At 52.9% G+C, this 14,656-nt stretch overlaps 1 protein-coding gene across 1 annotated transcript in view; it reads right to left on the reverse strand.

The window, feature by feature from the left end:
* Positions 1 to 14,656, reverse strand: part of PITPNM3 (PITPNM family member 3) — an 89,927-nt gene that overhangs the window by 61,891 nt on the left and 13,380 nt on the right. The window contains exons 7-9 of the mRNA XM_007451607.1: positions 13,917 to 14,020; positions 10,198 to 10,240; positions 6,904 to 6,999 (exon numbers count right to left, since the gene is read on the reverse strand). Of these exons, the coding sequence (XP_007451669.1) occupies positions 6,904 to 6,999; positions 10,198 to 10,240; positions 13,917 to 14,020 (243 nt within the window). The remainder of the gene's footprint in view (positions 1 to 6,903; positions 7,000 to 10,197; positions 10,241 to 13,916; positions 14,021 to 14,656) is intronic.

The following is a 14,656-nucleotide window of genomic DNA, read 5'->3' on the forward strand; positions in this document are numbered from 1 at the left end:
TCAGTTACCCAGGCGTGCAGTTTTCTGCTTGTTCATTTAACATTCAGTCTACAACGGAGGGATTCCTGAGCAGCTGCTGTATGCAGTGTGAGACACGACCTCCATCCTGCAGGAATTCAGCTTTGTGAAAAAACACAGTGGGAAACTGACACAGTCAGATGAGTGAGCTGGGGCTCCTGGTCCAGTGCTGGGTATACAGCAGGTGCTTACACGTCCCAGACCCTGGTTCTTCTATAATGCGTGATCCCTATCTCACGGTGTCTGTGAGGCTATCAGAACCCCGAGAGGCTTCAGCATCTTTTCCCTCTTCCTTGTATCTGCATGACCCACCTCCATCTTTCCCTCTCAGCCTTCTGTCTATCTCTCTAGGAAATGTATCTCCTCTCAGACTCTCCCCGTGTTCCTCCCTGCTTGATGCCCATCCCTGACCCACTCAGACCAGGTCCCTTTCCATTGATCTCTGTCCCTCTGGGTCCTGGGGCTTCTCTGTCTCAGGCTCTCTGCCGTGTATGTCCCTCCCTCTGGGCCTCGATCACAATTTACGCTTTGCTCTCGCTCTGTCTTTATCCCAGAACCTGTCTCTCTCCTCTCTCTCGGTGGATGTGTCTCTTTCTTGATCTCTTTCCTTCTCTGGGTTTCTCTGGGTGCCTGCCCCTCAGAAGCTTTCCATCTCTGCAGGCCTTCTTGGTGTCTCTGATCTCTCTCCCTCCTGGGTCACTGTCTCTCTTTCAGCTCTCTTGGTGTGGCTCTCTTGGTGTCTCTCTTGGTGTGTCTGTGTGTGTGTGTATGTATGTGTCCCTCTCTCCCGTCCTCTCTGAGTCTCTCTTGCTCTCTTTCCCTCTCTGCTTTCTCATATTTTCCCTGGCTTCCTTGCACTCTCTGCTGCTCCCCGCACCCCCTGCCCCAGGCTTCAGCCTGCCTGTCTCTCCAGCTGCTCCCCGGCCCCCCACCTCACAGATGAGACTTTTCTCCCTCTCTGGGCCACTCCTCTGCCCCTGCGCTCAGTACTCAGCCTTAGATCTTCACTCTGGCAACAATGGGCTTGACCCCTGAGTGGCAGCAAGACACACACACACACGCGCGCGCGCACGCACGCGCACGCGCACACACACACACACGGAAGCAGCAGCTGAGAAATCTCCTTTTGGAGTCACTCAGGAGAACCAGGGAGACGCGTGCCTCAGCTCTGAGCCTCTGCTCCGTTTCCCCTCTTTGTAGTACGAGACTCCCAGTGGAGGCCAAAGGGCACGAAGGGCTTATCTGAATAAACGTCCTGGTCATTGACTTTGCTTTTCGACTTCTGGTGACTGTTCCCTATGTGCCAATGCTCAACCCCGGTGACCCCTGGTGCGGACAGAGTTTTTGCATCTACTTCGACCCCCCTGAGCCCCAGTCCCTGCCCATTCCAGGTGCCAGGCTCAGCCTCACCCACCAGTACCACGCCCCAGGCCTTGACCTCAGACTGACTCCGAACCCGGAACAAAACCTGGATACAGCGAAAGCCTTTCTTCCTACCCTGGGGCCTCTGTGTCTGCTGGACCCACAGGACTTCAAAGCGGGGAACGTCCTTGCCCCGTGCTAGGCAGGCTTCACCTGCAGCTCATGGAGCCGAGGGCTCTGTCACCTTCGGCCATCAGCCGGTCCAGGTCCCTCCATCACTCCTTGCCTGAGGCCGATAGGCCAGTCTCTCCACGGACCAGATATGCGCTGCTCTGGGGCCTCTGGGACACAAGAATGCTAACCTCCCCGACTGGGGACCGCTCGCTCCATGCCCCACCTACGGCCGTACCACCACCGTCTCTTCATCACAAGGGGGTCCCCACTCAGCCCATTCCCAGAAGACTTTGGGGCAGCTCCTTGGCATTTGCTTCTCTACATCCCCTCCCCTAATGAGAGGGAGGGTCAGGGGTCAGCGACACACCTGTGCTTTGCTTCTCTGAGGGCTCCTTTGCCCAGCTTCCCAAAGCGACATCCTCCACTCCAGCCACGAGACAAACCCTGTACCCCTGCTGTGCTCCAGAGGGGGGACCCGGGGCCCAGAGGCTCAAGACTTGCCTGAGGTCAGACAGTAGCCAGTCACTGCCCCAACCCTGAGGAAAACCTGGCTGCTCTGACCCCAGACGACCTGTGCCACTTCCCTCTACGCTCAGAGATCCCGAGCTCTGAGTCTCTGGTGTCCTGGTGCAGGAGCAGGGGGACACAGGGCCACTCCAGAGCCTGGGCGGGAAGCACGTCCAGAGGCTACTGGGCCGGGTCTGCCCTCCCGCACAGCGCTGAGCAGGCGCCCCCTTGCTCACTCTGGCCACACCAGCCTTCCTATTCACTCCTCCCATAAAAGCTTTGCACTGGCTGTTCCCACTGTCCACAACACTATTCCCCCAGATCCTCACCTGGCTCATTGCTTGTTATTCAGCTCTCAGGTCAAGGCCACACCCGCTGGGGGCCTCCAAATTGCCCAGCCACTCCATCACAGTCCCTTATGTTATACTGCGGGGGGAGTGCCTCCATTTCTTTTTAGCGGCATTACTAAAGCTATGACTGACATTCGATAAACTACACATATTTAAAATGCACAATTTGGGAATTCCCTGGCGGTGCAGTGGTTGGACTCGGCGCTCACTGCCGAGGGCCCGGGTTCAATCCCTGGTCACGGAACTGAGATCCTACAAGCTGCGCAGTGCGGCCAAAAAAAAAAAAAAAAAAAAAAAAAAAAAAAAAAAAAAAAAAAAGTACAATTTTTTTTTTTAAAGTACAATTTGATAAGTTTTGACATATGTGCACACCCAGGAAGCCATCACCCTAATCAAGATAGTGGACATATATCCATCACACCCAGAAGTTTTCTCCTGTCCCTTTTGATCCCTCCTCCCCACCCCCAGGCAACCACTGATCTGTTCCTGTTTCCATAGACTCGTTTGCATTTTCTGGAGTTTTCTATAAATGGAATCATAATATGCACTCTTTCTCAGTCTGACGCTTTTTCACTCGGCACAGTTATTTTGAGATTCATCCGTATTGTTGTATGTATCAGTTCATTCCTTCTTATTGCCAAGCGGTATTTCATGAATACTGAGTACATGAATGTACCGCAATTGGTTTATTCATTTACCCATTGATGTACGTTTGGGTTGTTTTCACTTTGGGGCGATCATAAATAAAGCTGCTATAAACATTCAGGTACATGTCTTTAGGTGGACATTTGTTTGCTTACCTCTTGTGTAAATACCTAGGAGTGGAACGGTAGTTAACTATGATAAACTTTCTAAGAAGCTGCAATCTGTTTTCCAAAATGGCTGCCCCATCGTACGTTCCCACCAAGCCGACTTTAAAAGTCCCAATTCCTCCACCTCCTGGTCAGTTGTCTTAATTAGTCATTCTAATAAGTGTGAGGCAGTATCTCATTATGGCTTCAGTTTACCTTTTCTTAATAACTAACGACGTTGAGCATATTTTCATTTTTCACCTTTCACTTTTCATTTATCTACCTTCTTTGGTGAGGTGTCTGTTCCTCTGCCTTATTTTATTTATGGAAACTATCAGTAGAGCTCACTTGCTTGTACGTTGTCTTCCCACCCATCACCACTAAACTGTAAGCTCCATGGGGGCCACGACAGTGTCCACTTGCCCTGCATCCCCTACACCTGCAATAGGGGGATGGACAGATGCTCAATAAATACTTGAGAGAGTAAATAAATGACTCTGAATTCTAGCCCCTGCTCTGCCTGACCCTTTGTGTGACCCTGAACAAGTTTCCCAGTTCTTTGGCCTCAGTTTTCCAGCCTGTAAAATGAGGTCAGGGTGTTGAACTCAAAGACCTTGAGGGCCCCCTAGCTCTGACATGGGTTTGAGGCATGTCCCCTCTTGGCCACCATGGGTTTCCCTCACTCTGCACTCCAGCCTTGCTAGACTGTGGCTCCCCAGATACCCTCTGACTGTATTGACAGGATGGGGAGTGGTGCTTCTTCTGGGTCTGGGAGCCTGGACCCCATCACCCATCCGGCAGCATCCAATCATGGGTACCAGCCGCCCTGAGGCCCCATGCCTGCTGCCACAGCCCAGGGAGCTGGCATCTTGCCCAGGGGACTGTTACGGTCCCGGATAGCTCCATACTCCTACCTGACTTCCCCCAGTCCCTCCCAGGCCTTACATACACAACCAGAGCCCCCAGAGCCTAAGAGTCTTCCTCTGCTACTAGACCATGAGCCATAAAGGTCTCTTGTCCCACCAGGTAAACCCTAGTGCTGGACAAGTGGGATGGAGCTTAAGGAAGAAAGGGAGGGAGGAGGGCCCCATTTTCAGTAATAAGGCGAAGAAAAAGGGTGACCTGGACACTAAGCTCCCGGGCTCCAGCCCTCTGCCCCCACCTTGCTGTGTGATCTTGAGAGGTCCCTTCCATGCTCTGGCCTCTGTTCCTGACAATGTGGCTCCATCACGGCTGGAGGTGGAACTTCAGAGGCAGCAGGTTTCAGGTGGAGACAGAGATCACACCCAGGCCAGGGTCAGGGCTCAGCCTGGGCTGGAGAACAGAGGCAGGGAGGTGACCCTTCAGAGCATGCCCAGAAAGCCGGACACTCATGGCCTGGCCCCAGATGCTGAGAAAGCTCTTGGGAGCAGAGAAGGAGGATGGCTTTACCTCTTACTGCCCTGAGTGGAGGAAATATGCAAAAGCCTGGTCCAGGGAGACCACAAGGAACAGACAGGAGGTGAGGAGTTGGCAACGCAGAACCAAAGAGGTTCCAGCAGCCTGCGGGCGGATCCCGGGGCTGAGAGCTACAGGTGCTCTGGGAGGGGCGACATAGGAAAGGTTCAGAGACATGAGGTTCAGAGGCCTGGTAGGGAGTGCTGAGAGGTGGAAGACAGCGAAAGAGACGGGAGAGTGTGTGATCCTGGGATAGTGGAGAGGAGAGACGGGGTGAGGGGAGCGGAGAGGAGATGAGACAAAGGAACAGGAGAGAAGGTGGGGCCACCCATAAGAGAGGAGTGAGAGGTGAGGCCAGCTTGGGAACTGCAGGCAGGGCAGTGAGATCATGGGGCCAGAGGACAGAATGCTGAGGGTCCGCAGGGAGGGAAGCAGGATGGATCCACAGCTGCTCAAAAGGAAAGCAGGTGCATAGGGCCCATGGGGATGGAGACGGAGCTGACCGGCGCCACCCGCAGACGTCTCCCGCAGGGAGCCGTCATCGTCATCTGGGAATGCAGAGCCCTGATGAACTGCAAAAATATTTTAAATGAAAGTGTTCTAAGCATGAAAATATTGAAGCCGTTGTTGTCACACTTTGGGTGAGTTGCTATGGAGAAAGTCAGCCCCGGCTGCCGCTCCAATCAGACACCAGTGGGAAACAGGAAAGAAGCCCCAAATGGGCTGGTTTGGGGTTAGCATCAGGGAGGGGGCACTCCATCCAGAGTCAAGAATGGGGGAGGCTCAGGCTGGGGCAGCATCCCACTGCCCCCCCCCCCCCCCCCCCCCCCGCAAAACAGAATCATAGGAGCAAGACAGCTATATTATGTCTCTTTTCCCTCTGTACAGGGTTATTCAACATCCCACCCCCCCCCCCCCCCCCCCCCCCCCCCCCCCCCCCCGCCACACCGTGCCTCCCCGAAAATCACCTGGACTGGATACAGTCTCCATTTCTGGAGGCACAGAGCTGATAGGGAAACCGAGGCCCGGAGAAAGTGAAACACTTGCCCAAGATCACAGAACGAGTCAATGGCACGGCTGAGACCATGTCCCAAGTGTCCTGCTCTGGGTCCTGGGGTCTTGCCAGCGCATGCTCTGTTTCTCTTTCAAGACCCCATTCAGCCAGCACTTCAAAGCTGGTCCCATCCCAGGAGTAAGTCAATCCCCCAAATATGGTGACTTCCCAGAGTGGAGCTGAGCCAGCCAAGTGAGACTTGGGGACCCTCCTAGGCCGGAGACCCTCCTAGGCTTGTGTGTCTCACCCAACCCCGCACGGCCCAGGCCAGCATGACTGTGAGGGTCCTCTCCCCTGATGTCCAGGCAGACTCTGCCTTCCACTGGTCCCCACACCTGCCCTGCACATCCTCATCTCTGAGACCGCGCTCTCTGCCTGAAATGCCCACCCCATCTGGTGCCCCCTTCTCCAATCCTTGTAATGTTTCTTGTTTTCCCATCCTCAGACAGAGCCCCTTGCTACGCCCGGCCGGCAGGCCATGCACCCAGCACTGAAATGCAGAGCTGATGCCCTCCCCTCCCTCGTCTCTCCCCTGAACATCTGCAATAATCTTTCTAACTCGTCCACATCTCCACTCCAGATCCCCCTCCCATCTGTGGGCTGATCTCGAGAGTCACCTACTGGGTCACATGCAGCCTCATCTCTCCTTTCCCCCTGCCGCATGGGCCTCCAGTTCCTGGAAAGCCCCGTCTTTCCTGCTTCAGCACCATCATACCTGCTGCGTCTTCTGCCTGAGGCTTTTTCCTCCCACTCTCCTTCTAGCCAGCTCCTACCCTCAGCGCTGCAGAGAGGATATTAAGGACCTCCCCAGCCTAAATCAGGTACCCCCATCATCACTCTTTCTACTAACACTTGGTGCTTTTTACTCAGGGGTATTAGTTCCCATTTGTGACTGTATTTTCCTTTATGTAATTGTTTGATGTTGGCCTCTCCCACTAGACTATCAGCTTGATGAGGGCAGTGGCCACGCCTATCTGTTTACTGCAGTATGGTAAGCGCCTGAAATATTGTAGGGACTCAGCAAATATCTCAAAGAGTGAATGAATGGACGCTGAGCCCCAGCCCTGAGGGGACTCACAGATTGGGTAATAATGAAGCATGGAATTGCAGTGTCTGAGTGGGGAGAGATACTAACTCCCAACAGGGGTCCCCTTCTTGGAGCTTCTAAAAAGGTCACCCAGACAATGATGGGACGATGAGATTCACTCACCTCTAGCATCAAAGAATTCATCATCAGAGCTCTCCACTGAGTCGCTGAGGACATTTCGAAGGTGCCAGGGGGCACCACCGCCCGGAGGAGGGCCACCTGCCAAATGAAACACACCTGTTAGCCAAGCTTGAGGCCGTGTCCTGGCATGAAGGAGGTAAGCCCAGACTGCCCCTGGACCAAGGTTTAGTCGGCATCCTGCACGTCCCTGCCCTCCTGACTTCAAGTGCACAGCATCTCGCAGAGCCCTCCCACCTCTATGCTTTCATTTAAGACCCAAATTCCTTTCTGAGACGGCTCAGTGGGGCAGGAACGAGGGTGCCCATTTTGAACACACCAAAACCGAGACCACGGGTAGTTAAGAGACGTTGCCAAGGTGACATGGTGTATCAGGAAGCATCAGGTAAGTTTTGCTGTGTTAATAAATGATCTTAAAACAATAACGGGCTCCTTCGGTCTCCGGGCTTGTGGACCCCTGCGGCCGTCGCCCGGCTGGCGCCAGGTCGGCTCGTTGGAGGGACGGCCTGGGCTGTGGGTAGGCGGGCGGGAGGTTGCCTTTCCCTGTCTCCCCCCGGGCCGCCTGAGGCGTGAGGAAGGAGCGGCAAGAAAAAAAAAAAGGGGGCTTCCCTGGTGGTGCAGCGGTTGAGAGTCCGCCTGCCGATGCAGGGCACACGGGTTCGTGCCCCGGGCCGGGAAGATCCCACGTGCCGCGGAGCGGCTGGGCCCGTGAGCCATGGCCGCTGAGCCTGCGCGTCCGGAGCCTGTGCTCCGCAACGGGAGAGGCCACGACAGTGAGAGGCCCGCGTACCGCAAAACAACAAAACAAAACAAAACGAAAAAAACAATAACGGTTCATTCCTCACTCACACACAGCTAGGAAAGGGGCTCTGGCCACGGCGGTCACTCAAAGACGCCACCTGATGATGCCAGCATCTCGAATCGAGACTTCGAGTTTTGCAGAAGCAGGGGAGGGGAGCACAGAAAGGCACGCCCAGTCGCAAATGAGTCTTCCCACACGTGACACACTTCTGCTCATGTCATTGGCCCAAGCAAGTCACGTGACCAAGCCCAGTTGTAAGAGGGTGGAGGCGAGGAGAAGCGGACACCCTGAAGGGCCCTAGTGATGTCTGTTGCACACGTGTGCAGGCCAGGGAAGGACTGCAGCCTCCCCTGGGGAAAAAGCCCCACACTAAGAGAATGGGGACCTGAACTTGAGTTCCACCCCATCTCTGCCACTTGCAACCTCTGTGGCCATTTCCTCTCCATACCACAGCTTCAGTTTCCCCTTCTACAAAATATCGGCAATCAATCAATCCCGAGCTGGAAGGATCAGAAGTAACGCATGCTCAGCGCCTCTATCTCGGGGGGGGGGGGGGGGCGGCTATTATTATTAATATCTGCAGAGGCCAGGACATGGGGCTGAGAGGATCTCCAGAGCAGGCAGGAGCAAGTGCACATAGAGAACGTGGCCCCTTGCCCTGGACTCAGCCTCAACCCACCTCCTACCCCACGACCGGAGGGAGGAAGGCCAGAGGCAGAGCTGGGTCAGAAGCCATCTCCCCTGCCCCCCATTCTCAGAGCCCCCTTTACTTGGCACTTTGGGACTCTCATGGAACCAGCTGGTGCCCGGCACATCCAGGAACCCCTCCACCTGCTCCCTGGATACGTGAACCACTGGAGATGGCAGATGAATTCCAATCTAATTGTAAACATTAAAACCATAAAAGTGGGGCTTCCCTGGTGGCGCAGTGGTTGAGGGTCCGCCTGCCCCAGTCCGGGAGGATCCCACATGCCGCAGAGCGGCTGGGCCCGTGAGCCACGGCCGCTGAGCCTGCGCGTCCGGAGCCTGTTGCTCCGCAACGGGAGAGGCCACAGCAGCGAGAGGCCCGCGTATCGCAAAAAAAAAAAAAAAAACCCATAAAACTGTTAGAAGAAAATTGACCTGGTAATTTTCCTGAGGAAATAATCAGAGAAGTATACAAAGATGGCAATATATAGTTGATCATCTTGGTGTTCTGGTAATACCAATAAACTGGAAGAAATCCCAGTGTCCATCCACAGAGGATCAGACATACATTCATACACAGTCAGGGGAATTCTTTGCAACTGGTAGGAAAATCAAGTAGCTCCTTATGTATTGACATGGAAAGATGCCCACGGAGTATGGGTAGAAGAAAAAAAATGCACATTGGCCCCAGAACCGTAGGTATCTTTTGACCCCATTTTTGAAAAATATACTTATACCTGCACTCTGAGGGTATGTACAGCATGTTAGTTAAGAACTCAGGGTCCGAGGTTGGAAGAGGCCTAGATTCAAGCTCAGGCCCTTGCCTCTTAGAAGCTGTGTGATGTCAAGTGAGTCCCTTCACCTCTCTGTGCCTCATTTTCCTCTGCTATAAAGTGAGGAAAGCTCATACCTGCGCCATGAGCTTATTGTAAAGATGAAATAAAATACATCGAGGTGCTTAGCACAGGGCCTAGCATATAGCAAGTGTTCACAACAGTAATTATTATATAAATATACTCAAACATGCATTAAAATGTCTGGAAGGACAGGCACCAAAACATCAACAGAGATTATCTCTACAGAGTAGAATTTGATAAGAAGCAGGAAAAACTCAATTTTTACCCTGCACATATAATTCCATATGACTATTAATTTTATAAATTCATCTGATCGGTTCTAAGACGTACATTTTTTTCACACTTCAACATCTTTAAAATTGGGGTGTGTCTTACATGATGGCATGTCCTCATTTAGTTGGCATTGTTTATTCTTTCCTGGGGTATAGAAAATAATGACGCATCTTACAATTGACTGCATCTTAACTCAGTGGAAAACAGTAAAATCACCATGCACACAAGGTATGTCTTCCTCCGTACGGCCCTGGCCATCCAGTACCTGTGGGTTCTTGCATCAGCAACGCCCCTACCTCAGTTTCCCCATCTGTGCAATGAGGAATCTGACAGAGACTTTCCCCTGAAACTTTTCAACTCCGACTGATGTTTGAGGAGCCAGCCTGGCACATAGTAGATGTGAATGAACCAGTGAGAGGTGGGCATTCCCCCAGCCATGGCTAGAATGCCCATCACGATGCAGTCCTCAGAAAATCTGCTGCAGCCTCAGCTCCCCACACCGAGTCACCCTGCAGGATGCTGGCACTGTTCCCTGCCCTGAGCTCAGATCTCAGAACGTAAACTGTTCCTGAAGGGAGAGGCCAGCACAGGTCAGCCCAGGGACACAGCCCTCCTGCCTGTCCCTTCTGCCCCACCCACCACAAACTCCCAAACACACACCCAGCTTGAGCTCCAGGGCTTGGAGCCAGGCCAAAAGCACTTTCTGAAACACAGAAAAGGCAGAGCCCACAGGGAACACTGACCTGGGAGTCACTTCTAGGTGTAAAGCTGGGTCTGCCATACACTCCCTGTGGGGACCCTCTAAGCTTTTGATTCTCACCCAACAGTGTGGATGCCATGACAGGCTGATCGGCAATTTCCTGCCCGTGACCCATGGATTTATTGCAAGGGAGTTTGAGAATCCAGATTCACCATAACTGAGTATTTCTAATGTGGATATGGGACCGTTTCCCAAATGTATCTGGGGGGAAGTTCTAGCTAGTGCAACAAGACAAGAAAAAGAGAAGAGAAAAGACAAAACTGCTTTTATTCTCAGATGGCATGATTGTCTATCTAGAAAACAAAAACTCTGCAAAATCTACAAAAAAAAGAACCTACTGGAACTAATAATTGAGTATAGCGAGATCGCAGGATACAAGATCAAAACACAAAAGTCAGTTGCAATCCTGTATGTCAGCAATGAACTGGAATTTGAAATCTGAAAAACAATACCATTTACAATAGTATCAAAATAAAATAAAGTGCTTAGGTATAAATCAAATGTATGTGAAGATTTCTGTGATTCAAAAATTACAATCACTTAAACTTCTTGATTTTACACTAATTTTATATGTTTTCTCATATAAACCTATCCCTTTTTTTTTTTTTAAACCTATCCCTCTTATAGACGCTAAAGGTATAAAAACTATCAGGCATCCTATATTAATGTGCAAATATCCCTTGCTTTCCAAATCTATTCCATTACTAAGAAAGCAAGAATCTGGATAGTCAGGACAGTCATATCAGCCTCATCTACTTGGCTCCTGAGTTTTGGATGGTTAGCAGCAAGGGTTTAAGTAGCGATGGGTTTGTCTGAAGCTGTATCTGAGTCGATGTGGGTCCTGAGTTTGAATAGTGAGGGTTCAGCAAGAAGGTCCTGGTAATGGTGGGTCTCACACCTGTACAGTATATACTCCACCTGAGAAGAGCAAGGATATTCCTGCCAACCTCTCCCTCCTAAATAGAGTGTGTGCTGGAGCCTGAGGAAAAGAAGAGAGCTCTGGAAGTTGTCCCTCCCTCACTCCCACCACCACATCCATCCTTGCAGGCCACCATCATCTTAGGTCAGCGCAACACCCGTAACATGCATGACGGGCTGGCCTTGGGGAGAACCCACCAGCAGGGAAGGCTGCAGGGAGGCCAGTTCAGCTCCATTTGAGGGAGATGTTCTCCCAGCTAGAGGTGAGCAGAGAGGGAAGGGGCTTCTGGGTGTCAAAGGGAGCTGTCCACCCTGCAGGGCACTGTGTTGAGATGCTAGGGACACTGAGGTGAATAAGAGGGACAGGGCGGGGCCCTGCCATGGGGCCCTCCCAGCGCTGACACTCTGCGGGGTGTGGGTGATGGTGGCAGTGGGCAGGGAAAGCAGACCTGGAACAAGGAAGCAGCAAAGATCATTTCAGCGGTAGAAAGTGCTGGGAAGAAAGTAAAACGGTCCCTTCCTACCTCCACCACGTCCTCCTTCCTTGAGTGTCTCCTACGGCCCGTCATCAAAAGAACTCTGTCACCTGTTCGAGTTATAAACACTGAAGCCAGCGCTGTTTCTCCTTCCACATGAACCCTTCACCTGATTGTTGACTCTCCTTTGTGGCAGAAATCTACAGTTGATTTTCTCTTCAAAGGCATCTTTTATCTGGTTTACTTTTATCTTCTTTGTTTTCAAAATGCATACCTGCACTGGTTTTTAAATACACACTGTAAGTTTGTTTAAACCTGCTACAGTTCCTCCCTCCTTGCAAACAACCTCCGGAAAGTTAGGTATGTGGAGGGATCTCGGTTATCTACCCTGGTGTAAAAAAGAACCTATAAGAACGGATCATGTTAAGAAGCAGCCGTCACTTGGCTTCTGGGCGGAAGATATTCCCTTCATCTCTTCCTTCAGGGTGCAGGCTTTTTAGTGAACGGCAAAGATCATACTTCAAAAAAGGAAAACAGGGATAGACAGGGTATCTTGGGAGGGGTGTGAGGGGAAGACTTTTCTGAAAAGGTGTCGGATCAGTGGAGACCTGAATGATGAGACACAGCCAGGCATGCTAAGCGTGAGTGTGTATGTCTGTATGTGTATGCATGCTCCTGGCACACACGCGTGGGATGGACAGGCAGAGAAGGATGAGAGCCTGTGATAAGAGCTGGAACAAGTGACGGAGGGGGAGACAGGTGTAAGGGGAGGTGAGAGAGGAAATGAAGCCAGATCAGGTAAGATTAGGGTTAAGCTTAGGGTTAGGATAAGGTAGGGGGTTGCCTGCTTGTTGTGGATGGGAGCTCAGAACAGGTGGATTTTAAGGTTCCAACCTCCACCCAGCGTCTATCACCTGCACACTTCAGGAAGAGGGAAACACAGATGCCCAAGAGGGTCAGGAAGTCTCCCAAGAGATAGGGGGCACAGGTCAGGTTGCTAAAGGCCACACGTGATCTTGTGAGTCAGAGAAGGTGGGTGCCATGATCCCAGAACAGCGAGGGCAAAAGCCCAGAAGCCCAATCTCCTTGAGGTGGGTCCCTGCCCTTCACCTCTCTGCATTTTCTGTGTCCAGTACAGGGTCCCAGGTGAAAGAGGGCCAAGGGGTGTTTGGCAAACAAGCGAATGAACAAAAATGATCTGCTAGCTCCTTCACAGGTATTATCTAAAGTAATCCTAACCAAGCCTCGTGGAGCGGGTGCCATGAATCCCCATCTTACAGCTCAGGAAATAAAGTTCAGAGGTGTGAAGTCATTCGATTGAGGTCATAAAGCTAACAAGTGATGGAAGCAAGATTTGAAGCCAGGCCCACATGACTCCAGGGTCTGTGCTCAGGACCACCATGTTGGGCGCTCTGTAGCAGAGCTCAGGGCACGGGGCCCAGGTCTCCTCTTCCCTTCCCTCCCCAGGCTGCAGAGTCCCTTCCGCAACCCCAAGGCTCAGCCTACTTCTTCCAGCAGACTCCTTCTGTCCCACCTTCTCTACCACACTTATTCAAACTCTAAATCAGGGGACTTCCCTGGGGGGGTCAAGTGGTTAAGACTCCGCGCTTCCAATGCAGGGGGTGTGGGTTCGATCCCTGGTCAGGGAACTAAGATCCCACATGCCTCGAGGCATGGCCAAATTAAAAAAAAAACAAAAAACTCTAAATCAGGATAAAAGAGAAAGGGGAATATCCCAATCCTTCCCGGCAATCAAGAGAGAAACAAACGATCCTTCACACCCCACGATACGCTGGTCCCCCAGCAAAGCTCGGGGTAGGGTGGGGGGCCTGCAGTGGGAGGGGCTGCTAGGAGCCAACCCCGCCCTCTCTCCTGGCGCATCTACCCACCACCATCAGGTCCAGTGCGGTCTCCTCGACCTTGTCTCAGGCCTGGGTCTCCCCAGCATGGGTGCAGCCAGAGGTCACCCACTTCCCCACCTTGGCCCTGGCTCCCAGGAACGCAGGAATAGGCAGATGGACAGATGGACAGGAGCCAGCAGTGGGTACTCTGCCCAGTACCGGGCACCCCAGGGCAGCCCCGGCCTGAGGGTCAGCCCCACCAGAAGGGACTCACCGCCCTGCTCTCAGCAGCCCAGTCTGAGGGGAAAGACATTTCACAGTGAGGAAAGCCCTGCACAGTAAAGTGAGGGAGGTGGGTATTGACCGACTCTTCCTGGGCCAGACCTTGGGCCAGGTGGTGCCCAGGAGGAAGGAGTTGGGGACAGTGCCGAATGGGCTCAATCCCAGCTCCTGGGTGCCAGCCTCGGGGGCCCAGCGCTGCACAGCCCCTGCACAGGGCAGAGGACAAAGGAGGGGTGGGCAGCCTAGACTCTGGGCTAAATGCCACCCCTACCTCATCTCAGAGGTGTGGACAGGACCTCCCAGAGGCAGACACCCTGCAGGCTGAAGGGCCCAGAGGCCTTCCTGGGGGAGGAGGCCCAAGCTGAGCCTTAAAGGAAGGGTGGGCAGGGTTGGCCAGGCTGGGGCAGGGTGGGAGGGAGTAGAGACATGGGTCAAAGCAATTGGGCCATTTCCAAGAGACGCTGGATCCAGAACCTTCTCCTCAAGAGTAAGAAGTCTGGCTCATCAGCGCAAGGGAGGGGACATAGGCGTCTGCTGTGACAGCCACGGCCCTGTGGGTGTTCAAGTAACACCTACCAATTTCCAGACCTCCAGAGAGTCACAAGCACCTCTGAGCTGGCCAAGGTGGGCTGCCTGGCACTGAGGCTGTTGCCCGTGAGTGTGGCCGTAGCTTCGGTGCCCAGTCCTGCCTGAGGCCACATCTGAAACCACAGCCTGGCAGGCCTGCTGGATTCCAGCCATCTGTGCCTTGGAAGAGGACGGGGCCGACGAGGAGAAAAGAGCTCGGCTGTGGGCTCATTCAGGCAGGTCCCTCGTCTCCGGTCTGTCTCTCTCTCTCTCTC

Source organism: Lipotes vexillifer, unplaced genomic scaffold (genome assembly GCF_000442215.2).
Source record: "Lipotes vexillifer unplaced genomic scaffold, Lipotes_vexillifer_v1.1 scaffold126, whole genome shotgun sequence".
NCBI lineage: Eukaryota > Metazoa > Chordata > Mammalia > Artiodactyla > Lipotidae > Lipotes > Lipotes vexillifer.